The sequence below is a fragment of the Castanea sativa genome, chromosome 1 (genome assembly GCF_040712315.1).
Source record: "Castanea sativa cultivar Marrone di Chiusa Pesio chromosome 1, ASM4071231v1".
NCBI lineage: Eukaryota > Viridiplantae > Streptophyta > Magnoliopsida > Fagales > Fagaceae > Castanea > Castanea sativa.
Window position 1 is genome coordinate 82,076,536 of NC_134013.1, and position 24,706 is coordinate 82,101,241.

Sequence of the window (24,706 nt, forward strand, 5' to 3'; positions counted from 1 at the left end):
GGGAACAAGGATCTCAATAATGGAATCATTGAAGAACTAACCCAAGCCAGTACCTAATCTCCCTCATTCCCTCTCTTATCTCTTCCACATTTCTTGGAGGCCGGGTTGGCCTCAAATTCAACCCAAACTATCTTCCTTTACTACTTAATCCTTAGAAAGATCATAATAGAACGTAAAAAGAATTGACCACACATCTTGTGCACTGTGTGGAATTGGGGTAAAGGTTGAATGTTTTCCTGAGATCGATCGTCTACTTTGTTTCTTAGAATCACCACATTAAGGTATGCTTCCTAGTTTTTGTTCTAGAATTCAAGATTGTATATTATTTCTCATGAATGAACTAGATTCTTGTGTTGCTTTCAATGCATTATTTTGTATGCGTTGCAAAACTATGTTTTCCAACAAACAATGCATAGGACTATTGGTGCATTTGATTGAAGTGAAAATATGGAGGATAGAAAATGGAAGAAAAAAAATATGAGAGATCTTAGGTGAGAAGAGAGTTTGGTCAGAGTGACATGGGAAGAGAGAGGAAATTGTGGGGCTCGGTTGTTCCCCCCCCCCCCCCCTACCCCGCCCACAAAAAAAAAGAGATAAAATGAGGGGAGAAAATGTTGGTTGGCCCACCAGTTTTTTTCTCTTTTTTTTCTTTCTTTTTATGGGTTATTTGCTAAATGTTTGCCTTGCTTATTTTATTCCAAGTTTTTTTTTTTTGAGTTATAAAATATTTATATAAAAAAAAGTTACGTAATAGGGACATAAGAGTAAAGTTATACAATCTTTATATTTCATCCTTCCACTTTTCCATCTTCCAACCAAACACAAAAGGAAAAATAAAATTTTTTCTATCTCTCCACTTTTTCATCCTCTCCCCTATTTTCTATCCTTCAACTTTTCCATCCCCAACCAAACCCACCCTATGTGCTAAGCGACATTCCTTTATAAAACCAGATTTTCTAAACCAAACATAAAAAAAAAAAACTCAGTTTGACTCAACCTTTCAATCAACTGAGTTAGTATATATCATCCTCAAACTTGTTTAAACTTTGAACAAATGCGCCTATAAAATTAAATGTAAACTTTGGTAATTTTATCTCAATCTCTCAATTAAATCAGTGAGAGTAGCACCAGCGGCTTGGGCGTTGATACATTGTATTTGTAAACTGAAAAATCATTAGATATTCCCAAAATACATCGACATTAAGTAGCAATATCGACAATTAGGTGAGAGGGAAAATACTACGTCACTTTAGTTCCAATTACTGGATGATTACTATTGTAATCCTAAGTGAGAGATCTCTTGTGACGCATTTATGATATATATGGTGCTGGCTTATTAACTAAGTTCTGTTCCAGGTATTTGTTGGCTTGCTGAGGGTCCAATGATGTTCCAAAGTGTAGTCCTTAATCTCTTCATGTCCTTGCTCTTTTTCTCTTCAACCAGCACCACTGCCATTGCTGCCTTGCCAAAACAACAAGAGCTAGATCGAATATCAGCACTGCCTGGACAACCACCAGTCACATTTTCTCAATTTTCTGGCTACATTACTGTCAATGAGCAATATGGACGAGCTCTCTTCTACTGGTTGACTGAAGCCACTTCTTTTCCTGAAAAGAAACCTCTTGTTCTTTGGCTCAATGGAGGTTAGTTTAGCAATTTTCTCACTTTCGTTTAATTTCCGCCGACTACTATTCTCTTGTAATTCTAGGGTGGTAGGATAATAACAATTATTAATGAAAAGGGAAGGTCATAACCTCATAGGTGCTTCATTGTGGATTACTAAAGAGGGCAAACAATATATTTGTGAAAAGGTTGAATACAACTACAGATACTCATAAATTTTTTTTTTTTTTTTTTTCCTTTTAAGTAGAAAGGTTATACAGTTATACTTATGCTTCATGTGAAAAGGTAGCATATGCTTTAAGGGAATTAGTTTTGAAATATTTTTAGAAACTTTTTATAGAAAAAGAAAAATATAATTAATTTTTTTGATGAATTTTTATATTTCCTATAAAAGTGGTGTAAAACGTTTCCTTAAATGATTTATTAACAATTTTCCTAAAGTCATTCGTTAACAAGACACATCTTTTCTTACTAACTTGTAACTGTACTAAATTATGCTACTTAACAAAAGATCACTACTCTATTTTGTACCTTCCAAATGGCTTAACTTCACAAAAGATTGACTTGAATCATCTAATTAATAATTATACATTGCGTAATTGGGCAGGGCCAGGTTGCTCATCGGTGGCATATGGAGCATCGGAGGAAATCGGGCCATTTAGGATTAACAGTACCGGTTCATCTCTTTATCTCAATGAGTATTCATGGAATAAAGGTATCAACCACTATTCAAAATAATTAATATTCAGCAAGTGGGTAAACCTTTATCTTTGCTAATTTGTGGCTAAAATCTATCATGTCTTACTTTTTGTGCTTACAGAAGCGAATCTTTTATTTCTTGAATCGCCCGTTGGTGTTGGTTTCTCGTATACAAATACAAGCTCCGATCACTATGATTCCGGAGATAAACGGACTGGTACTAGATTATGATGATGATGATGATTATTATTATTATTATTATTATTATTATTATTATTATTATTTAATTTCCAAAAAATTATGTTGTAATTGAATCCTATATGCCTTACCATATTTGTGACACAGCTGAGGATGCTCTAGTGTTTCTAATTAGATGGATGTCAAGATTTCCACAATATAAACATCGAGAATTCTACATTGCTGGGGAGAGCTATGCCGGTATATATATATATGCAACAAACAACTAATAATTAACTTATTATGAGTAATTATGAGTAATTCTAAATAACTATAAGCTAATGTTTTCATTCTTTTTATAGGGCATTATGTTCCCCAGTTGGCAGAGAAAATTGTTGAATATAATAAGGCGCTCTTGCAACCCGCCTTCAACCTTAAAGGATTTATAGTAAGTAATACATAATTAACACAAATTTGAACGCCAAGTTTGATCATAGCTATAATTAAAATATTTCAATCAAATTATGCAGGTGGGAAATGCAAATTTTGATCATTACTATGACAAAATTGGAGTTATAACATATTGGTGGAGCCATTCAATGATATCTGATACAAGCTACCGATCAATTCTCAAGAATTGCAATTTCAAGGAGGTAAAGGAATCACCGGAATGTGATAGTGCACAAAGCTATGCCGAGCAATATGAGCTTGGATTCATAGATGAATACAGTATTTATACACCACCTTGTGTCACATCGATTAATAATACTATGAGGCCTCCAAGGCTCAGAAATACTCTATTGCATCCAAGGGTTTCTAGGTACGATCCATGTACTCAAAATTATGCGGAGAAGTATTTTAATCTACCGGAAGTGCAAAAGGCAATGCATGCAAATGTTACTGGAATTCTTTACAATTGGACTGCTTGCAGGTTTTCTACTTAACAACTCGATACTTTTTTGTTTATTTATTTACCTTTTAATAATTTGATAATTGGGAGAGAGTAATTTGAACCTAGACATCTTCGTTAAAAACGTAAATGAGAATGTGAGTTGAGCCATAAGGTTATTAACTTTGTTCATTTATTTTTAAAATTGAAAACGTAAACCTAGGCATTTGATGAATGCATCTAATGCTTATATATACTTTTCTATTGTGCAGTGATGTTCTCATTAGCAATTGGAAAGATTCTGAATTTTCTATGTTGCCGACATACAAACGGTTGTTTGCAGCTGGTCTAAGAATCTGGGTTTTCAGGTAAAAGTTTTTAAATTCTAGGATAGAAATTTTTATAATTAAAGTAATATCGATTTTATATTAACACACATTACGATATATGTGCCCTAAACTTTGAACTTTTTATAAATAGATATGAATAAATAAATTATATATCACAATGTATGAGAAACGATAAAACTCGGCAAAAATTTCACCATTGTCTCACTTTTTTTTTTTTTCCTCCTTAGAATACAAATATGATTTCCCCAAAGTATTTTGGGTAGTGTAAGTTGTGTTCCTTGGAAGTACAAGGAAAAGGCTAGTTGTTTGTTGTCTACTAACCCACGTGTTCGAGGTTCTATTGGGGAGCTTCATCATAATTTGGTACAATATAGTACAATCTCGATGAAGAATTTTCTTGAATTTTGTGCACTAAATTGCCACATTAATATTTGAAAAAAAAATTAAGTGTTTTGGGAGCAATGTTTCCTCTTCTTACATGAAGGGTGGACTCCACGGTAAGACCTACACATAGAGCCCACCCCTCATGTGAGGGAGGAAGCACTACTCTTAAAGCTGTAAAAATTACCCCAATATTTGTACTTGGGTACCTGCTGTGACAGTCACTTGGTAAACATTGGCTTTAGCATCACGTGGTAAGTAATTTTTTGTCGGTAACTTGGATTGGGCTACGTACAACTACAAGTGACTAGACAACATTAAGACACTACAACAGTGAACAAAAAGACTGTTTAAGAAAACCTGTACTAGACAATATTATGCCTGAACTTTTCTCCCACTGTTCTTCTTCTTTGATACGACCCATCAAAGAAGAAGAACAATTCTCTAACCTTCTTTTTGATTCAATAACATGCGCACTGTAAAACTATCTGTACTAGGTTATGGCACATTAAATCATCTTCTCCGACAAAAAGAAGCACTCTACTAGTACTTGTAGGCCTCTTCCTAGCCATCTTCCTAGCTTGTACACTTCTTGTTGCATGCAAATTTTCTTTTTTCTTTTTTCTTTTTTTATAAAAGCTTGCATGCATATTATGATCCATTGTGTTTGCCTCCCATGCATTATTGATAACTTACTGTTTATAGCCAAAAGCTTTTGTTTATAAACATACTCAGTTCCACATCGAAACAAACAAATAAGCAAAATAAATATTATGAAGCTTTAGCTACGTGAGAGGTTGTGGTGATACGGATTAAAGAGTAGTGTAAATGCATTGCTTTTGATTTGAAAAGTAAGATGTAGAAACAAAGAGAAAGATCTAATTTTTAAGGCAATTGCTTCTATGTTGATGCAGTGGAGACACAGATTCAATGGTTCCAGTGACTGGCACTAGGCTAGCTCTCAACAATCTCAATCTCACCCTTAAAACTGATTGGTATCCATGGTATGCAGATGATGAGGTAATTAAACACAATTTCTTACCAAAAATTAGTCAAAACTTACAACACGCTAACAAAAATATATAAATAGGTAGATAAATATTTACAAAGAAATGTTACAATAATCTGAAAATCAAACTTCTTTTATAGGTTGGAGGATGGACAGAGGTCTACGATCAGCTAACTTTTGCTTCAGTGAGAGAGGCTGGTCACGAGGTTCCACTGTTTCAACCCAAGAGAGCATTCATTCTTTTCAAATCTTTTTTGGCAGGGAAGGAATTGCCACATTCTTGACAAATTACTTGAAGATGATAACTAAAGAAAATTGATTATATATGAGCAACTTATTAATTAGTGTAATTGTTTCATGATTTGGATTGATATGTCCAAAGTTAGTGCTTCTATATATTGAACAAGATCCTCTCCATTTCAAGTTACAAATCCAAAAAATAACATCTTAATCATGTTTGAGAAAATTGAGAGGATAAACCGTCGCACTTTTACTAATGGCTTCCTTTCCCTATGTGTCAAGCCATTTAATTTAGAAAACGAACTGAGTAACCCAATTTTAATCCTTAAGGACCAAAAGCGATTGAAGTGCACCACAGATACCTGTATGAGATGAAGAAATAATTACTCTAAACCCTCACCGAACCCTGAAGGCATTCCCAAGCTCTGGGCAAGATCACTCACCCTCTCCTTCATGGCCTGAAAAATATAATGGCTGAGACTTTCGGTTTTATAGCAATGGTGGAAAAAGAGTTTCAAACACAACAAAAACAAAACAAAACAAAACAAAAAACCCTGAAATTGTCACCTTGACACTCTTCTGATGTGCATCCTTGTACACCTCAGTAACTAAAAGCGAAAGTTTCTGCACATAATGGATAACATATATGTTTTTTTTTTATAAGTACGGAAAACCTATATGTATAAGTCTCAAATAGTATCAGAACCCTAAACCAATTGGACACTAAGTTTAAACTATCTCCTACATTTTTAAAGATTCTCCAATATTCGAAGGCTGACAGAACCCCTATTAACCAATTAAATAGTTTGAAATTTTTTCCTTCTTTTCTAAATATATTTCCAAGATATGCACTCAATAATAATTGGATCCTTAAATGGGCATGTTTCTTAGCTTAAAATCAAATGGTAGAGCATCATTTGATACTTATCAAGATTTTTTGTTTTTGTATGTTTAAGTTAGTGTTACCCAGAATAATGTTTACTGATTTTTCCACCCTTTTCCTTCATTCCAGAAAATTCTCTTCAGCAGTTTTCCAGTTAGTATCTTTCCAAAATTTATTCTTAAAAGCAAAAAACAAAAGTATATTGACAAGGTCAAATTGAACTTTCATCAGTCGAGCCAGGCCATGAAACCAAACCAGAAATTTCCACTAATAGTCACCCCAAACTGCTAACTTTTACATCATATTCTACTTACGTAGTTTCAATTATTACAAGAGGTGTACAAGCTATTATGATAACAATACATCTAAATGGCAATGGATCAGTAACAGCAATGAACATGCCCATAAGGATACAAGGACAAGAATAAGATAGTGAAAATGCAAAGACCCAATGGCTACAAAAGGTTTTCAATAAACAAGAACACCTCATCCAAGATTAACTATGTTGCTTCAGGGAATTCATGTGGTTATCATGGGACTTGAGTGATTCTATTTGCTTTTGTATAGCATCTAATCAATAAATCCACATTCCAAACCAGTGTTCCATAAATTCTGAACAATGATATAAAGAGAACCAAAACAGACCCTTTTAGGAATTTAATAGATGTGAGAAGATCCTGCTATAAGAATACGTTTTACAATTTTTTTTTTTAAAGGACTGTCTCCTCCCCCAGTATATAAGGGACGGAGAATGAAGTGCTAAGTTCAATCTCATACTGATTTATAGTAAAAATAAAATAGGCAAACTACACAAACCTCCCTTAAGGTTTTACAAAATGACACCGCCACTCAAAAATTATGGAAGAAATGACACTCCTTCCCTTAACACTTCTACCCTCTTGAGGTTTGTATAAATAAGTAGTTAGCAAGTTAGTTGTGGGAAGCTGTTACAGATGAGTGTACTTCAGTTTGGAGGTTGCTGATGTGCCGAAGCTGTGCTGATGTTTAATAGACTGATGTGTCATAATGTGTTTTAATTGAAAGTGGTTAGTTTGTTTGTTAGGAATACTATAATTGGTAACAAATAGCTAGCAACTGAATTGAAAGTACTTGGTTAATTAGTTGGCTAGGAACCTAGGAACACCAGAATTGCTACATATGGCTAGCAACTGAATTGTATAAAGGGAAACGAGGATCTCAATAATGAATCATTGAAGAATTTACCCAAACCATTTCCTAATCTCTTATCTCTTCAACACTTCTTGGAGGCCTGGTTGGCTCAAATTCAACCCAAACTATCTTCCTTTACTACTTAATTTTTAGAAAGATCTTTATAGAACGTGTAAAGAATTGACCACACATCTTGAGCACCATGTAGAATTCGGGTGAAGATCGAAGGTTTCCCAAGATCGATCATCTACTTTGTTTTTCAAAATCACCACATTAAGGTATGCTTTCTATTATTTGTTCTAAAATTCAAGATTCTAGCAGACAATACATAATAATATTGGTGCATTTGATTGAAGTGAGAATAGGGAGGATAGAAAATGACTGAGAGAAAATATGAGAGATTTTAGGTAAGTGGGGTGTTTGGTCAAAGTGATTTGGGGGGAGAGCTAGAAAATGGTGGAGCTCGGTTGTTTTCTTCCCAAGCCCACCACTTTTCAACCCCCAAATTGGAGAGGAAATGAGGGAAAAAAGATTGGTTGGCCTACCAATTTTCTCTTCTTCTTCTTCTTTTTTTTTTTTTTTTGTTAAATGACTGGCTTGCTTATTTTATTCCAAAAAAATAAAATGATTGGCTTGCTTATTTTATTCCAAAAAATAATAATTTTTTTCATTTATAAAATATTAATATAAAAAAAGTTATGTAGCAAAGGCATGAAAGTAAATTTATATAAACTCTATTTTCTATCCTTTCACTTTTTCATTCTCCAACTTAACACAAAAAAAAAACTCACTTTTCCATTATCTCCCCCAATTTTTATCCTCCCACTTTTTCATCCACAATCAAACCTCCCGGTGTTAAGTGACATTCCATTATGAAACCGGATTTTCTAAACCAAACTTAAAAAACTTGGTTTGATTCAACTTCTCAATTAATTGAGTTACTATATATCATCCCAAAACTTGGTTAAGCTTTGAACAATGGGCCTATAAAATTAAATGTAAACTTTTTTCATTTTAATTATCTCAACCTTTCAATTAAATGAGTGAGAGTGGCACCAATGGCTTGGGAGTTGATACGTTGTATTTGTAAACTAAAAAATCATTACATATTCCCAAAAAACAGCGACATAATATTTCCTTAACTTAATTAGTAATATTCACAATTACTTGAGGAAGAAAATACTAGGTCACTATAGTTACAGTCTTACAGATTACTGGATAATTACTATTGTAACCCTAAGTAAGAGATCTCTTGTGATGCATTTATGATATTGTATTGGCTTATTAACTAAGTTCGGATCCAGGTATGATCAGTTGGCCTTCTGGAGGGACCAATGGTGTTCCAAAGTGTAGTCCTTAAACTCATCATGTTCTTACTCTTTTTCTCTTCAACCATCACCACTGCCATTGCTACTACCTTGCCAAAACAACAAGAGCTAGATCGAATTTCAGCACTGCCTGGACAACCACCAGTCACATTTTCTCAATTTTCTGGCTATGTTACGGTCAACGAGCAACATGGACGAGCTCTCTTCTACTGGTTGACTGAAGCCACTTCTTTTCCTGAAAAGAAACCTCTTGTTCTTTGGCTCAATGGAGGTTAGTTTAGCTTCTTTCTCACTTTCTTTTAATTTCCACCTACTACTATTCTTTTGTTATTCTAGGGTGATAGGATAATAACAATTATCAATGAAAAGGGAAGGTCATAACCTCATAGGTGCTTCAATATATTTGTGAAAAGGTTGTACACAACTATAGAAACTCATAAATAATTTTTTTTTTTTTTTAAGTAGAAAAGTTATACGGTTATACGTATTTTGTTATCCTTCGTGTGAAAAATTAATGGATGCTCTAAGAGAATTAGTTTTGAAAAAAAATTTAAAAACTTTTTATAGGAAAAGAAAAATATAACTAATTTTGTTGACAAGGTTTTATATTTCCTATAAAAGTGATATAAAATTTTTTTAAACGGTCTATTAACAATCTTCTTAAGGGAATTCGTTAATAAAACACGTCTTCCGTTACTAACTTGTAACTATACTAAAATTATGCTACTTAGCAAATGATCACTACTCTATTTTGTACCTACCGCATGGCTTAACTTCAAAAAAATTGACCTGAATCATCTTATTAATAATTATACATTGTGTAATTGTGCAGGGCCAGGTGCTTCATCGGTGGCATATGGAGCATCGGTGGAAATCGGGCCATTTAGGATTAACAGTTCCGGTTCATCTCTTTATCTCAATGAGTATTCATGGAATAGAGGTAACAACCACTATTTAAAATAATTAATATTAAGCAAGTTGGTAAACCTTTATCTTGGCTAATTTGTGGCTAAAATTTGTCACGTCTTTACTTTTTGTGTTTACAGAAGCGAATCTTTTATTTCTTGAATCGCCTGTTGGTGTTGGTTTCTCGTACGCAAATACAAGCTCCAATCTTAAAGATTCCGGAGATAAACGGACTGGTACTAGATTTTGATGATTTTTTATTATTATTTAATTTCCATAAATTTATGTTGTAAGTGAATCCTATGCGTTACCAATTTTGTGACACAGCTAAGGATGCTCTAATATTTCTAATTAGATGGATGTCAAGATTTCCACAATACAAACATCGAGAATTCTACATTGCTGGAGAGAGCTATGCTGGTAAATATATATGCAACAAATAACTAATAACTTATTATTACATAATTATGAGTAATTCTAAATAATCATATATAAGCTTATGTTTTCATTCCTTTTATAGGGCATTATGTTCCCCAATTGGCAGAGAAAATTGTCGAATATAATAAGGCACTCTTGCAACCCATTTTCAACCTTAAAGGATTTATAGTAAGTAATACATAACTAACACAAATTTGAACTCCAAGATTGATCATAACTCTAATTAAAAAATTTCAATCGAATTATGTAGGTGGGAAATGCTCTAATTGATGAGTACTATGACTTCATTGGAAAAATAATATATTGGTGGAGCCATTCAATGATATCTGATACAAGCTACCAATCAATTCTCAAGAAATGCAATTTCAAGGAAGCACATAAATCACAGGAATGTAATGCTGCAGTGCACTATGTCGAGGCTCATGAGCATGGAAACATAAATGAACACAGTATTTATACACCACTTTGCATGGAATTGCTTAATAATACTATGAGGTCTCCAAGGCTCAAAAATACTCTATTGCATCAAAGGGTCTCAGGGTATGATCCATGTGCTATACATTATGCGAAGAAGTATTATAATCTACCAGAAGTGCAAAAATCAATGCATGCAGATGTTAATGGACTTCTTCACTACTGGACTGATTTCAGGTTTTCTATTTAATGACAACACTTATTTTATGTATTTACTTTTTAATAATTCGATAATTGGGAGAGAGTGATTTGAACCACAAACATCTTCGTTAAAAACATTTCAAAACATTTTAAAAAATGTCAGGTTAGCTATGAGGCTATTTACTTAGTTTGTTTATTTTTAAAATTGAAAACATAAACCTAGGCGTTTGATGAACGCATCTAATGCCTATATATACTTTTATATTGTGCAGTGCTGATGTCAACAGCAATTGGACTGATTCTGAACTTTCTATGTTGCCGACATATAAGAAGCTGATTACTGCTGGTCTAAGAATATGGGTTTTCAGGCAAGAGCTTTTAAATTCTAAGGATGACAATTTTTATAATTAGAGTAATATCGATTTTATAATAGATATGAATAAATAAATTACCATTCATAATGTATGAAAAACGATAAATCTTAGCAAGACTTTCACCATTGTCACATTGGTTTTCCCCCTTGAAAACGAGAATACAAATATCATGGTTTCCCCAAGGTATTTTTGGCTAGTGTAAATAATGTTCCTTGGAAGTGCACGGGAAGGGCAAGTTGTTTGTTGTCTACTAGTCCACATGTTTCAAGTTCAAAGCTTCTAGATCATAATTGAAGAAATTTCTTAGCTTTTGTGCACTAATTGCCACAAATCAAAATTTGTACTCATGGACCATGGTGCTTGTTGTCAGTCACTTGGTAAACCTTGGCTAGAGCATCACTTGGTAAGTAATTTTAGGCCGGTGACTTGGATTAAAGAGTGGTGTAAATGCAATTGCTTTTGATTTGAAAAGTAAGTAATTTAAGGCAATTGCTTCTATGTTGATGCAGTGGGGACACAGATGCAGGGGTTCCAGTAACTGGCACTAGGTTATCTCTCGGCCATCTCAATCTTATAGTTAAAACTAAGTGGTATCCATGGTATGCAGATGATCAGGTAATTAACCATAATTTCTTACCAATAATCAAACAAAACCTACAACACCCTAACAAGAATATATAGATAGGTAGATATATATTCACAAAGAAATGTTACAATAATCTAGAAATTAATCCCTTTTTTTATAGGTAGGAGGATGGACAGAGGTCTACAATGAGCTAACTTTTGCTTCAGTGAGAGGAGCTGGCCACGAGGTTCCACAATATCAACCCAAGCGAGCATTCGTTCTTTTCAAATCTTTTTTGGCAGGGAAGGAATTGCCAAAATCTTGACAAATTACTTGGATATGATAACTAAAGAAACTGTTTATCTGTGAGCAACTTATTAAGTGTAATTGTTTTATGATTTGGATTGGTATATTACAAATCCAAAATTAGTGCATCTATATATGGAACAAGATTCTCTCCATTTCAACTCACAAATCCAATAAGTAAAATCTTAACCATATTTGAGAAAATTGAAGATAAACCATGGCATTCTTAGGTATGGTTCCTTAGATTCTCCAATTATATCAATATACCTAAACAATATATACATCTACGGATATCTGATATAATGATATCTGATAATTAATAATATATTGGTAGAGTCATTCAATGATATCTGATACAAGTTACGAATCAATTTTCAAGAATTGCAATTTAAAGGAGGTACATACATCACAGGAATGTGATGGTGCAATGTTATACGTCAAGAATTATAAGCTTAGAAACATAAATCAATATATACAGTATTTATACACCACCTTGTGTGGCATTGTGTAATAATACTATGGGGGCTCCAAGGCCCAAAAATACTCTATTACATTGAAGGGTTTCTGGGTACAATCCATGTGTTATACATTATGTGGAGAAGTATTATAATTTACGGGACTTTCAAAAAATATATATATAATCTACAGGAAGTGCATAAGGCAATGCATAGAAATGTTATGGAAATCTTCACAACTGGATTGTTTTTAGTTTTTCTATTTAATAACTTAATACTTTTTGTTTATGTATTTACTTTTTAATAATTAGATAATTGGGAAAGAGTGATTTGAACTTTAGACATCTTTGTTAGAAATATTTAAAAAATTTATAAAAAATATATATATATATCAGTTGAGCTATAAATCTATTAACTTTTTTCTTTTTTGTATAAATTGAAAACATAAACCTAGGCATCTGGTGAATGCATCTAATGTCTATATATACTTTTTTATTGTGCAGTAATGATGTCAATAGAAATTAGATTGATTCTGAAATTTCTATGTTGCCGACATATAAGAAGTTGATTGCAACTGGTCTAAGAATATAGATTTTCAAGTAAAAGCATTTAAATTCTAGGAATAACAATTTTCATAATTATTGATTTTATAATAGATATGAACAAATAAACTACCATTCATAATGTATGAGAACAATAAAACTTAGCAAAAATTTCACCGTTCTGTCGTTTGTTCCCCTCCACCCCCCCCCCCCCCCCCTTTTTTCCCCAACATATTTTTGGCTAGTGTAAATAGTGTTCCTTTGAAGTAAAAGGGAAGGGCAAGTTGTGTGTTGTCTACTAGTCCACATGTTTAAGGTTCTATGGGAGCTTCTAGATAATAATTTGAAGAATTTTCTTGGCTTTTGTGCAATAATTGCCACAAATCAAAATTTGTACCTTTGCTACTTGTTGTCACAGTCACTTGCTAAACCTTGGCTTTAGCATCACGTGGTAAGCAATTTTAGGCCGGTGACTTGGATTAAAGAGTAGGGTAAATGCAATTGCTTCTGATTTGAAAAGTATGAAGTACAAACGAAAAGAAAGATCTAATTTTTTTCAGGCAATTGCTTCTTTGTTGATGCATTGAGGACACAGATGCAGTGGTTCCAATGACTACCACTAGGCTATCCCTCAGCCATCAATTAAAACCAAGTGGTATCCATGGTATGCAGACGAGCAGGTAATTAACCACAATTTCTTACCAAAAATCAATCTAAACCTCCAACACACTAATAAAAATATGCAGATAGGTAGATAAATATTCACAAATAAGTGTTACAATAATCTAGAAATTAAACCTTTTTATAGGTAGGAGGATGGCCAAAGGCCTACAATGAACCATCTTTTACTTCAGTGAGAGGTGCTGGCCACAAGGTTCCACCATTTCAACCCAAGCGAGCATTCATTCTTTTCAAATCTTTTTTGGCGGGGAAGGAATTGCCAGAATCTTGACAAATTATTTGGAGATGATAACAAAAGAAAATTGATCATCTTTGAACAACTTATTAAGTGAAATTGTTTCATGATTCGGATTGATATATTACAAATCCAAAATTAGTGCCTCTATTCACAGAACAAGATCCTATCAATTTCAAGTCACAATTCCAATAAATAAAATCTTAACTGCAGCATTTTTACCAATGGCTTCCCAATGTTGCATGCCATTTAGAAACCAATTGAGTAACCCAATTCAATCTTTAATTAAGGACCAAAAGAATATTTAATTTTTCTTTAAAGCCATTTCACGTATTATGAAAAAAAACACATTACCAGCACCTAGAAAATGAACGACAATTTCTACAACAAATCTAACTGAATGAAGGAAAAGACATCCTTTACAACTTTAGGAAGACGTGCAGATAAATTAGCTGCACGCTAATTCCAAAGATCTCTGCTTATCAATTTGAAAAGAGCATTTCTGGATTCAAGGTCATAGTACAAGCAAGTAGTCCTGCCTTGATTTGTAATCGTATACAAAATTGAAGTGCATCTCAGATACCAGTGTGAGATGAAAAAATTATTACTTCAAACCCTCACCAGCGCCTGGAGGCATTCCCAAGCTCTGAGCAAGATCACTCATCCTCTCCTTCATGGCCTAAAAAATATAAAAGCTGAGACTCTCGGTTTTGTAGCAATTAGCAAAGGTGGGAGAAGAGTTTCAAATACAAAAAACGGAAATTCTCACCTGGACACTCTTCTGATGCGCATCCTTGTATGCCTCAGTAACTAAAAGCGAAAGTTTCTGCACATAATGGAAAACATGTATGTTTTTTTTTATAAGTATGGAAAACATATATCTGTAAGTCTTAAATAGTATCCCATCCATCACGGTAATCAGAACCTCAAACCAATTGGACACTTTAAACTATTTCCTACATTCTTTGAAGATTCTGCACAATTTTAAGGGTGATGGAACCCCGCATATTAACTAATTAAATTGTTTTCTTCTTTTCTAAATATGTTTCCAAGATGTTTTCAAAAAGATATACATGTTTCCAAGATATGCACTCTTAACAATTGGATCATTAGATAGGCATGTTTCTTAGCCTAAACATCAAATGGTTGAGCATCATTAGGTAGTTACCAAGAATTTTTTTTGTTTATTAAGTGTTACCTAAAAAAAAAATTTACTGGTTTCTCCCCCAGCCCCCATTCCTTCTTTCCAGAAAATTCTATTCAACAATTTTCCAGTTAATATATTTTCCAAAACTTATTCTTAAAGAGAAAAACTAAAGGATATTAACAGTCACCCCACACTGCTAACTTTTATATCATATGATACTTACGTAGTTTCAACTAAAGATAAATATATATATATGCTATTGTCAATTGTCATAACCATACAGTGAAAATGGCAATGGATCAGTAACAGCAATGAACATGTCCTTATGGGTACAAGGACAAGATAGTGAAAATGCAAAGACCCAATGCCTACAGAAGTTTTCAATAAACAAGAACACCTCATTCAAGATTATGTTGCTTTAGGGTTCATTTGGTTGTCTCGTGGAATTTGAGTGATTCTATTTGCTTGAGTGATTCAATCTATTATAAGAATACGTTTTACATATTTTTTTTTTTAAGACCATATCTCCCCAATATATAAGGGATGGAGAATGAAGTGATAAGTTCAATCTCATACCTATTTATAATAAAATAGCCGAACTACACAAACCTCCCTTAAGATTTTACAAAATGTCACCGCCATACAAAAATTATGGAAGAAAATCACACTCCTTCCCTTGAAGCTTGTATAAATATAATAGATAAATCCATGAATGACTTCCCTAATGGAATATTTCTTCTTTTTTTTAAGATTCCCATCCAAACAATGGAAGAAATGAAACTTCTACCCTCTTGACGTTTGTATAAATAAGTAGGAATTTTATTATAATAAAAATGAAATATTCCATTAGGGAATTCAGTAAGGGAGAGCACAGACTAGTTTGTTGCATTTATACAATCCTCAAGGGAGGAGTGTCATTTCGTCCATAGTTTAGGAGTGTCATTTGAGAGTCCTCGAGGGAGGTAGGTTTAATTTACCAAACTAAAATTGATATAAAGATGAAGTGAGAAGTATGTGTAAATTGAAGATACTCACCTCTGGTCCTAATTCCATCGCAGCCTCAGTGATCTCTGTGCGAACAGGTTGCTGGTTTCCAGATAGTGTTACCTAAAAGCATCAGTTAAGAATCATTGCGAAGTTCATCGAATAAATAAACTAAGGCCTGTAATATTAAGACGTCATCAAATCATTAGAGGCATTTCCAAACATCACTAAGATGGATAGTACAGCCCATTCGTGAAGAGATATAGAAGCAAGCATATTGGGGGGCAACCAAACATCCATGAAAAACAAAATCATTCCACAGGGTAGGACTAGAAAGTGACATTTAGAATGATGACCCTTTATTTTCACTACATTGGCAGCATATATTGTAAAGAATTATAACAAAGATACCAAATCCAAATGATACCAACTAAAATGCCTACATGATCTTATTACCTTCCACAATGATTCCGATCTTATTAGTAAGGACTCTACCCACAAAAGAAAGAACTTTACCCCTTAAAACCCACTAAATACAATATAACACAAATAAATTTTCCATTTTTTGCAAACTATTTCGTTAAGGCAAACCAAAACAAAAGCTAAAAAAAAATATTTTTTTTTTTTTTTTTTTGGGATAAGTAAAGCTAAAAAAAAGCTAAAAACAAATCTTGACATCATGGAAACATGAGCAAATAATTGATCTAACAAATGAACATTTCGTGTGAGCAAAGAGAGAGAGAGACTAATTACCTTGATTAGCTCACCTTCACAATAACCATCAAACTCAGCTCTGCAAAACAAAATGATAAAAACTATTAGTAATCATCAACACAGAGGTCGAAGTTCAGAAGTAATGGGTGTAACATATAAGCCTTACGCAGCAAGTTCTTTTTGCACCCGCACTGCCTCAACTTGGACAACCATTTGTGCTTTCTTCACTGTCTCATAAAGATTCTGCATGTTTCCAAAAATTCCTGCCTACGATCAATTAGCAAAGTAATATTAGTTTCAGTTTAGAGATACAATTCCAACTCCAGGTCATCATGCAACTATAATGTCCAAAACCAATCAAGTTGATTGTCCTTATAAATTTGATCTAAGGTTGCAAACAAATTTTTTTCTCCCTATATCTGTTACAATATCTCACTTTCAAGGGAAAACATCGTGATACACCAAGGTATAGAGTGATACTTTTCACTAAAAATAATTTGAGGAGAGGAGGGGAGGATGAGGGTCATAAGGGCAAGTCCCAAGTCCAGATAAAATAAGTACTCTTACTCTACCGATAACTGTACCACCTGACTTGTACTACTCTCACCGTAGGTATTATGATATCATCCAAAACTTGAGACTCCTCTGAGGCCTTGTTTATGACTGAATACAATGCAATAGAAGCCATTTCTTGTCAGTCTGAGATGCATGCCATAGTATGAGAAGTTTGTGCTTAAAGCAATTTCTAACTCTAAAATCTAGAGAAAAAAAATAAAAAAATAAAAAAGGATGCAGTGCTTCATGGCCTTGCAACGATAGAGAAATTCAGAATTTTTTACTCAAGTCACAAACAAATACGAGGCTCCAACTTCTTCAAACATTTATTTTTCATTAGGTTTCAGACCTCATACACTGTTGCCCACAAGGAAATGAATTTTGGGTGGACAAAATGATGCAGCCAGCAAAGCGCTCTAGAAAAAGTGAAAATCAAGATTAACTACCACAAGATTCAAGAATTGTGGTCTAGTTTCAATGTGGGTCCCTTTTGGCAGCTTTCATATGCTACTTTAGTTATTATTGAGTCTGAAAAGTGTTAAAGTTCTTTAGATTAGAACGTTGCAGGTTCAGATTTAATTAGGTGTCCTAAAATCAGCGGTATTTTGATCGTCTTCAGATTTTCTAGAAGGGATTATGATTGGCTGTGCCACAGACCTATATATACGTTTCGGTCCCAATGGAAGAGATGCCCATGGGGCTAATTTTATGTTTTTCTATTTCTATTAGGTTTAGAAGTTCTTAAATACTCTTTTTTTTCTTGTTTCCCCTTTTTTTTGTTTTTTTGTGATTAGGAGTCCGAGACTTTATGAGAAAAGGTTATTTCGGAGTCCTAATTCTAAGAAAGGGTTTAGCACTAGCCTATATAAAGGCTTTTATGTAGTCAATAATGGAGACGGATAGATTGGATTCAATAAAATCAATGCAAGTTAAGGGTGTGATTGCCTAAGGTTTATCTTTCTTTGTTTCTTGTTCTATTTACTGTCTTGACTCCAAACATCCATCAAATTCATTCAATATCCAATCTTTTTACTACCTAACCCTACCTAAATCCTTAAATGTAAACCCTATTCAAGAACCCTACAAGATCTAATCAAAAATCCTAATTTAATAGTATTGAATTTATAAGGATACCATATCAAAATTGGTATCAAAGCCCATTGAAGCTCTATCTTGCATCACAAAACTTAAAACCCATGACATGGACAAACAGCAACTCTCCAAAATCTAGACACAGGCATGGTAGATAAGCTCATGGTTGTGATTTTATTCCAGTGCACATCTTTTGTATGTCTCTATAGATGTGTGTTTATATGCAAGTGAAAAGGCTCGTGTAAAACAGTTATGGAACTTAAAAAAAATAAAGGAACACAGTTCCACCAGTTCCAAAATAGGGATCAGATAAAGCCTGAAGTGCCATGTCATCAAACACCCAATAACCACTTTTGTTAGGGACTAATGTCCTACATACCATAGCATCAAATGAGGGTCAGGAAACACACACACACACACACACACACACACACACACATATATATATATATATATATATTACTTTTGGATTTCTCATTGGCACGCAACAGAGAAACTTCTTACTACATCAAAATATCATCAAATTTGGTTAAGACGTTTCTCAAGAACTTCAAGATGCACCTAAAATAAATTAAAAAATAAAAAGTTCCTCCAAATGTTCATCATTAATACTTATGTTCAAACAAATTTTGATCCTTGATAGTTTGTGTTCTAATATTGACATGAATTGAACTAGGAGTAGCAGTTCATATGAAGGAATGGAAATACAAAGAATCAGAAATACATTAAAATATGGTCAATCAAAGAAGCTTTACAAAAAATGTAACTATATGAATATTTTAGGCATAAACAAGGCATATTGAACTAGTATAAAAAATGGATACGACATCTGTCTAAACATGCAAAATGCAAACTTGAATCTCTAAAACTGTCTATATAGAAAAAAGCAAACAATTAAAACCTACGAATACTTCAGGACCAGAAGAAAAAGTTAATTTCATCAACCTTTGAAGGAGCATCTTCACTCTTCTCATTGTTTTCCTTTTTTCCTCCAAATAGACCACATACACGAAGAGATCTATGATTATGGCCATATTTTCCCCGACCACACCGAGAAAACATCTGCATACCCACTGAATTTGAGCTTGAAGTTAGGTTACCTGTAATGAGCAGGACAAGAGTCAGTTACCACCAACTCTTTTACTATCATAAATGATTCAGGTACATGCTTCAGAGATCTAGAATCCTTGCAAAATAACTAGAAAAGCCAAAATTAAAGAATGAATTGTTATAGGCATGAATAATTACAGAGAATTTGAATACCAAACTTCTCTTGGCATAGTTTCCTAAGCCACAATACCACATTCTACAAACATATAAGAAACTCAAGAAAGCATCATATATCCAATTAGTTATAACAAAAGTAAGATCCATATTTACTTTTCATCTTCTAAATCCCATCTTCCTATTGTTTTTCCTTTTTCCTTTGGGGCCGAGAAGGGAGGGGGGGAGGTGATTTTTTTCATCACAATGTTAAATTTTTAACCCTTTTTTTATGAATGAGCTGATTTTATTAGACAAACAAGACTATAAAAAATCCTAATAGCTATCATAATACACTTTTCAGAAAGTATTCCACTCCATAAAATCTGCCATTTCTTTGGATCCACAAACGATAGATGGTAGAAGCAAAGACCACTTTACTGATAGTTTGCAATCCTCCCTTTCAAGTTATGCAGTCCCCACTACAAAATATTATTCCAGCTGAAGATCAACCTCCTACAGAGACGCATTTTCATCAAATACAGCCAGATTCTCCTAAAAAGGACATTCAAAGTGATATGATCCCTACACTCAATTGTCCCCCTGAAAAAGAGACACAATGAGTCACCTTGATAACTCCAAGAAACCAATTTTTCATGAGTGGTTAAAGGATTCTTAACGGTCAACCAAGATATACATGCATGCTTTGGCATAGAACCCAAGAACCAAATTAGTTTGCTCCATTCCACTTTTTACTGCCCAGCCCTGAAAGCAGATCTACAAGTGAACTGGGAGGGAACCATTGAACTCCATCTGTATCACCAAAATCAACTTGAAAATTTCTTGAACAGTGATTAACTCATATGATATAACTGGAACCCCCCCCCCCCCCCAAAAAAAAACTCCAATAACCATTCTGCAAAACATTTGAAACCCAAGCATTAACATTGCCAGCAGCATCATATACAACACCATAGCCAAATCTCTCATAAAGATTTCCCTCATGGGTGCCAGTTATTCAGCCGTAAAATCGAATCTCCTTTGCCAACCTCATTAATAATTAAAGGTCTAATAGCATACCTTAATTTTAATATCTTTCTCCAAAGTAAAAGCCAAGTTTTTCACTTGCTTCTAATCTTAAGTTGTCCATCTTCTCCAGCATCCAGTTCATCCGTGTTACTAAGTGTTCCAACTTACAAATCTAAGGTAGCATGTCCTAAAAATTAATACCTACACATATGGTAGATTTCCTCTTCTCATTTCAAAGATTGTTAGGTCATCCTCGTCCGACATTCTTTGTGCAAAGGTAATTTTATTCTCAAAGACACTATTGTAGAGACATTAGCTGTTCTGTGAAACTATAATGTCCCATTTCATTGTGCAAGTAATAACCCTGGACAAAACTTAGATAGTACTTAGCTGTTGTTCCTTAAGTTCCCCTCTTAAGATTCAACCATGTGGCTTTTTTTCTCATTGATGGAAGTGCATTTAAGTTAAGTACACATGGCTGAATCTTAAGAGATGGAAACCAAAGAACAGCACCTAATGTTCCTAAGTTTTGTCCTAACCCATTTCTGTCAGTGTAAAAGCTTTAATCTACCAAAACAAGACACTCCCTAGACCCATAATGGCTCAATTTAATAACTTTGGACTAAAAAAAAGTACCCAAAATCATAAAAATCTCAACTTGAACTAGCTATCAAATTCATAGAAGTGCAATTACATACTCTAAAAACAATCCCAGAAAACAAATGCAAAATGAGCAATACATGATTGATCTTAACTAAAACCCACTACACAAAAGAAACCCATATCCCAGAAATACTGATATCAATATATTTTGTTTCCCATTTGAAAGCATTATTCCCTAATATCCTAAGTTTTCTCAGCAAACAAACAGGTAATAAAGAGAGGAAAGAGAGATACAGAGTGAGAGTGATGAAGGGCAAGGCTTTCTCCAGTCATTTACTCCTTGTAGGTTCGATATCTGACCAACCAGAGACATCGTCGACGCCATTGCTCAACACTGTGAAAAAAGTGAGAGAGTTACTTGGTTTTTGCTTCGAGAGGATAATGTATAGGTTTTTATTTCTTTGCTTCGTTTTTTTTTTTTTTTTTTTTCCTTTCTTTTTTTGAGTGTTGAGAATCACTGTCACTTGCAGTTCAGCTGACACAAAGAACAGGCAAATTATAGTTGAACACGTGGACTGAAATTCTTAAAGGTTAGGTTATTTTATTTGGGCAAAGTAATCTGACACGTTGCGATAGTGACACGTTGCGATAGTAACACATTGTTGAGAGTGAATCACAATGGTAACTAATTCAATGTACTACTCAAGGAGACTAGAACCAAACTAAGTCCACTTTATTACAATCCTTTGGATATATATATAAACACAATCACGATAAAATTTTTACTCTAACTTAATCTAAGTATATGTGTGTGTGCGTAGGTTCTAGTTAACTCAATAAATAAAGTATCTGACGATTGTATAAGAGACCTGAGGTTCAATTATCACCTACACCAAAAACTGATTGGTGTCTTGGTCTGGTGATAAAGAGTTGTCATCATAAACGAACGTCATAAGTTAAAACTCTCTCCAAAAAAAAAAAGTATATGTGTGTGTGAATCTCACTCTTAGACACTTGAACCTTGACCCTGACCCTTACCCCTTACACCCACAAACACTTATACTTATAAAGTAACCATTGCACTAAAAATATACGGTGATTTGAGGATTTTTACCTAGGCCAACTCAACACAATTGGGGGCTAAAACCCTAAAAGTGAACACCAATATCTTAAATGAACTCTTTTATATTTAAATATCATTTAAATGATATTTATATTTATTATTTAGTTAATATTTTATATTATAATTTTTAATTCATTATTCTTACTTTTTAATATAAGTGAATCATTTAATGGTGACCGTTTTGATATACGATTTATATTAATCCATACTTTTTTATTTTTTTGAATATAAATATATTTGTTGGCATTTCAACAAGATAATATAAAATGAGTATATGGTCTTAGAGCAATTGTATCAGTTAGTGTATAAGTGTGTATAATAAAAAAAATGCTTAAATTTACACATTTTTGATAAAAAAACAACCCACATCAGTCCATGCATAACTGTTTATATTTTACATTTCGTTCAAAATCGCTACAGTACCGTGTAAATATACACGGTTACTGTAGCGGTGTAAAATATTATTTTATATTTTTTTCTCTCACCTCTCTTCTTTCTCCATCTGTTCTCTCTCTCTCTGCCTCTCTCTCTCTCTCCCTCTCCCTCTTCCTCTGAACGGACCCGCTTTGCCCCAACCCAAAATAATAAATAAATAAAAACAGAAACAGAGGACGGAGCTTTGCCTCAACAAAAAAACTAAAATCAACAAAAAATTCAACCCAAAATAAACAAAAACAGAAACCAAATTCAAAGAAACCCAGAAAACCCGCTTTGCCTCAACCCAGAAACAGAGGACGGAGCTCGGATCGGATCGGAGCGGAGCTGGATCGGATCGAGAAACAGAGGACGGAGCTGGATCGGCTTGAGAAACAGAGGACGGAGATGGATCGGAGCTGGATCGGGTCGCGAAACAGAGGACGGAGCTGGATCGGAGCTGGATCGGGTCGCGAAACAGAGGACGGAGTTGGATCGGGTCGAGAAACAGAGGATCGAAGCTCGGTCAGATTGAGAAATGGAGGACGGCGCTCGTGGATCGGAGAGTTGATCGAGATGGACGGTTGATCTGAAATGGGTAGAGAGAGAGAGAGAGAGAGAGAGAGAGAGAGAGAGATGAATCAGAAATGAACAGAAGGAACAGATAGTGCGCGGGTATAAGATTAGGCCGTTGAGATAAATAATAAAAAATGGTGAAAAAAGTGATTATTTAATTAATAGATGTTGTAGAATAAATGAACTGATGTGGGTGATTTGTAAAAGTGAATGTGTAAAATTTTAGAAGGAGGTTTTTTGTGTAAAATAGACGGAATTTTTAACCGAACTGACGTGGTTGCTCTTAATATGGTCAAATTGAAGGGCCAAGTGTTATTCAAGCATGATTTGGGCATTGGGCTGATCCCAAGTAAGCATGCACACCGATAGCCATTGGACTTTTCCTTTGGTCCCAACATTGAATTCTGGGCTAGCCCCAAAAATCATCTTTGCACAGAATCTAAAAAGACACCAATTAATAAATAGCTCAATTCGGCTTAGCACTGTCACCCCTAAATTGAATTCTAAATATAATAATTGAGTAAAATAAAAGATATTTAATGATTAAATTAATAAATTCTTCATTAAAACTCTTAAAAGTCCTTTAACCCTTTTATGTAAAACAAAAGGGGAAAAAGCCTCTTTTCGCTTTATTTTTAAAAAATTTATGTATTAAATGAGGTGAAATAGGTTATGTTGTGTCAATCTACTTATTAGAGTATGTTTGGTATAGTGTAATAGTTCCTGTAATGGAATAAATATTTATGTGTAATAGCAATTCAGTCATTTGGTTGTATTTTTATTACATGAATTAGTTATTACAAATGAATAACTTTTCTTTAAATTGAAGAATAGATATTCCACTTTAAAACGGATATAATAATTATTCCTTAGTACATATAATAGGTCTTAAAATTAATATATTTTCAAACATATAAATTTTCCTTATACATTATCTTTTACAAACTTATTATATATAACAACCAAACTTATGAGTAGTAATAATTATTCCACTATAATATCTTCTATTCCTAATAATAAATATTACTATTCCTAATATAATCTTCATTCAGTATACCAGACTTGTCCTTAATAAATAGGTTATGTTAGAGTTGAGAGGTTTTAACACGATTATTAAATGAATTGGGTTAGGGTTGAGCTATATATTTCCAACTCACCTTACCATGACGCAAGAGGAACACCTGCTAACAAATTGCCACCTTATTCAAATTTCCCCCACCCTCACTTGTAATAAGCCGAAGAGAGAAAAACAAAATCCACATGTTTGGTCTCACTTTCATCTAAGCCAATAATTTTATTATACTCATCTTGAATCTACCGTTGACGTTACAAAATGCGTTGCATGAATCAACCATCAAAAGATTCTAACAATGCGTTAACACAATAATACAAGAGGGAT

General features: G+C 33.7%; 3 protein-coding genes across 5 annotated transcripts; 2 read left to right on the forward strand and 1 right to left on the reverse strand.

Moving 5' to 3' along the window:
* Positions 1-598: 598 nt before the first annotated feature.
* On the forward strand, positions 599-5,413 carry LOC142635488 (serine carboxypeptidase 24-like). The gene is made up of 10 exons (XM_075809636.1): positions 599-617; positions 1,357-1,644; positions 2,232-2,339; positions 2,445-2,540; positions 2,669-2,761; positions 2,863-2,948; positions 3,031-3,431; positions 3,662-3,757; positions 5,035-5,140; positions 5,270-5,413. The coding sequence occupies exons 1-10, from the start codon at positions 599-601 to the stop codon at positions 5,411-5,413; spliced, it is 1,437 nt and encodes a 478-aa protein (XP_075665751.1).
* Positions 5,414-8,776: 3,363 nt separating this feature from the next.
* On the forward strand, positions 8,777-11,973 carry LOC142622462 (serine carboxypeptidase 24-like). Of its 3 annotated transcripts, none has more exons than XM_075795927.1 (9): positions 8,777-9,021; positions 9,583-9,690; positions 9,797-9,892; positions 9,984-10,076; positions 10,177-10,262; positions 10,345-10,745; positions 10,982-11,077; positions 11,593-11,698; positions 11,830-11,973. In XM_075795927.1, exons 1-9 carry the CDS (start codon positions 8,790-8,792, stop codon positions 11,971-11,973), a joined length of 1,362 nt encoding a protein of 453 aa, XP_075652042.1. In that variant the 5' UTR covers positions 8,777-8,789. The 3 variants fall into 3 exon arrangements, with proteins under 3 accessions (XP_075652042.1, XP_075652043.1, XP_075652044.1); XM_075795928.1 differs by having other exon boundaries at positions 10,345-10,736; positions 10,973-11,077; XM_075795929.1 differs by lacking the exons at positions 9,797-9,892; positions 9,984-10,076.
* Positions 11,974-14,245: 2,272 nt separating this feature from the next.
* Positions 14,246-21,652, reverse strand: LOC142621630 (nucleoid-associated protein At4g30620, chloroplastic-like). Its single transcript, XM_075794940.1, has 7 exons — positions 21,489-21,652; positions 19,305-19,459; positions 16,879-16,979; positions 16,752-16,791; positions 16,050-16,121; positions 14,637-14,693; positions 14,246-14,546 (listed from the first exon to the last, which is right to left on the reverse strand). Exons 1-7 carry the CDS (start codon positions 21,577-21,579, stop codon positions 14,472-14,474), a joined length of 591 nt encoding a protein of 196 aa, XP_075651055.1. The 5' UTR covers positions 21,580-21,652; the 3' UTR covers positions 14,246-14,471.
* Between the last annotated feature and the right edge of the window lie 3,054 nt (positions 21,653-24,706).

Bases quoted from the DNA above. Each gene is read 5' to 3' on its own strand.
- LOC142635488 (XM_075809636.1), top strand. The intron at 2,340-2,444 runs GTATCAACCACT...TTGTGCTTACAG, and splicing joins TGAGTATTCATGGAATAAAG to AAGCGAATCTTTTATTTCTT. The intron at 2,762-2,862 runs GTATATATATAT...TTCTTTTTATAG, and splicing joins TGCTGGGGAGAGCTATGCCG to GGCATTATGTTCCCCAGTTG.
- LOC142622462 (XM_075795927.1), top strand. From the start codon at position 8,790: ATGTTCTTACTCTTTTTCTCTTCAACCATCACCACTGCCATTGCTACT. The intron at 10,077-10,176 runs GTAAATATATAT...TTCCTTTTATAG, and splicing joins TGCTGGAGAGAGCTATGCTG to GGCATTATGTTCCCCAATTG. The intron at 11,699-11,829 runs GTAATTAACCAT...CTTTTTTTATAG, and splicing joins CATGGTATGCAGATGATCAG to GTAGGAGGATGGACAGAGGT.
- LOC142621630 (XM_075794940.1), bottom strand. From the start codon at position 21,579: ATGGCGTCGACGATGTCTCTGGTTGGTCAGATATCGAACCTACAAGGA. The intron at 14,694-16,049 runs GTGAGTATCTTC...CATTATGTGCAG, and splicing joins CGATGGAATTAGGACCAGAG to AAACTTTCGCTTTTAGTTAC. The intron at 14,547-14,636 runs GTGAGAATTTCC...TATATTTTTTAG, and splicing joins CGCATCAGAAGAGTGTCCAG to GCCATGAAGGAGAGGATGAG.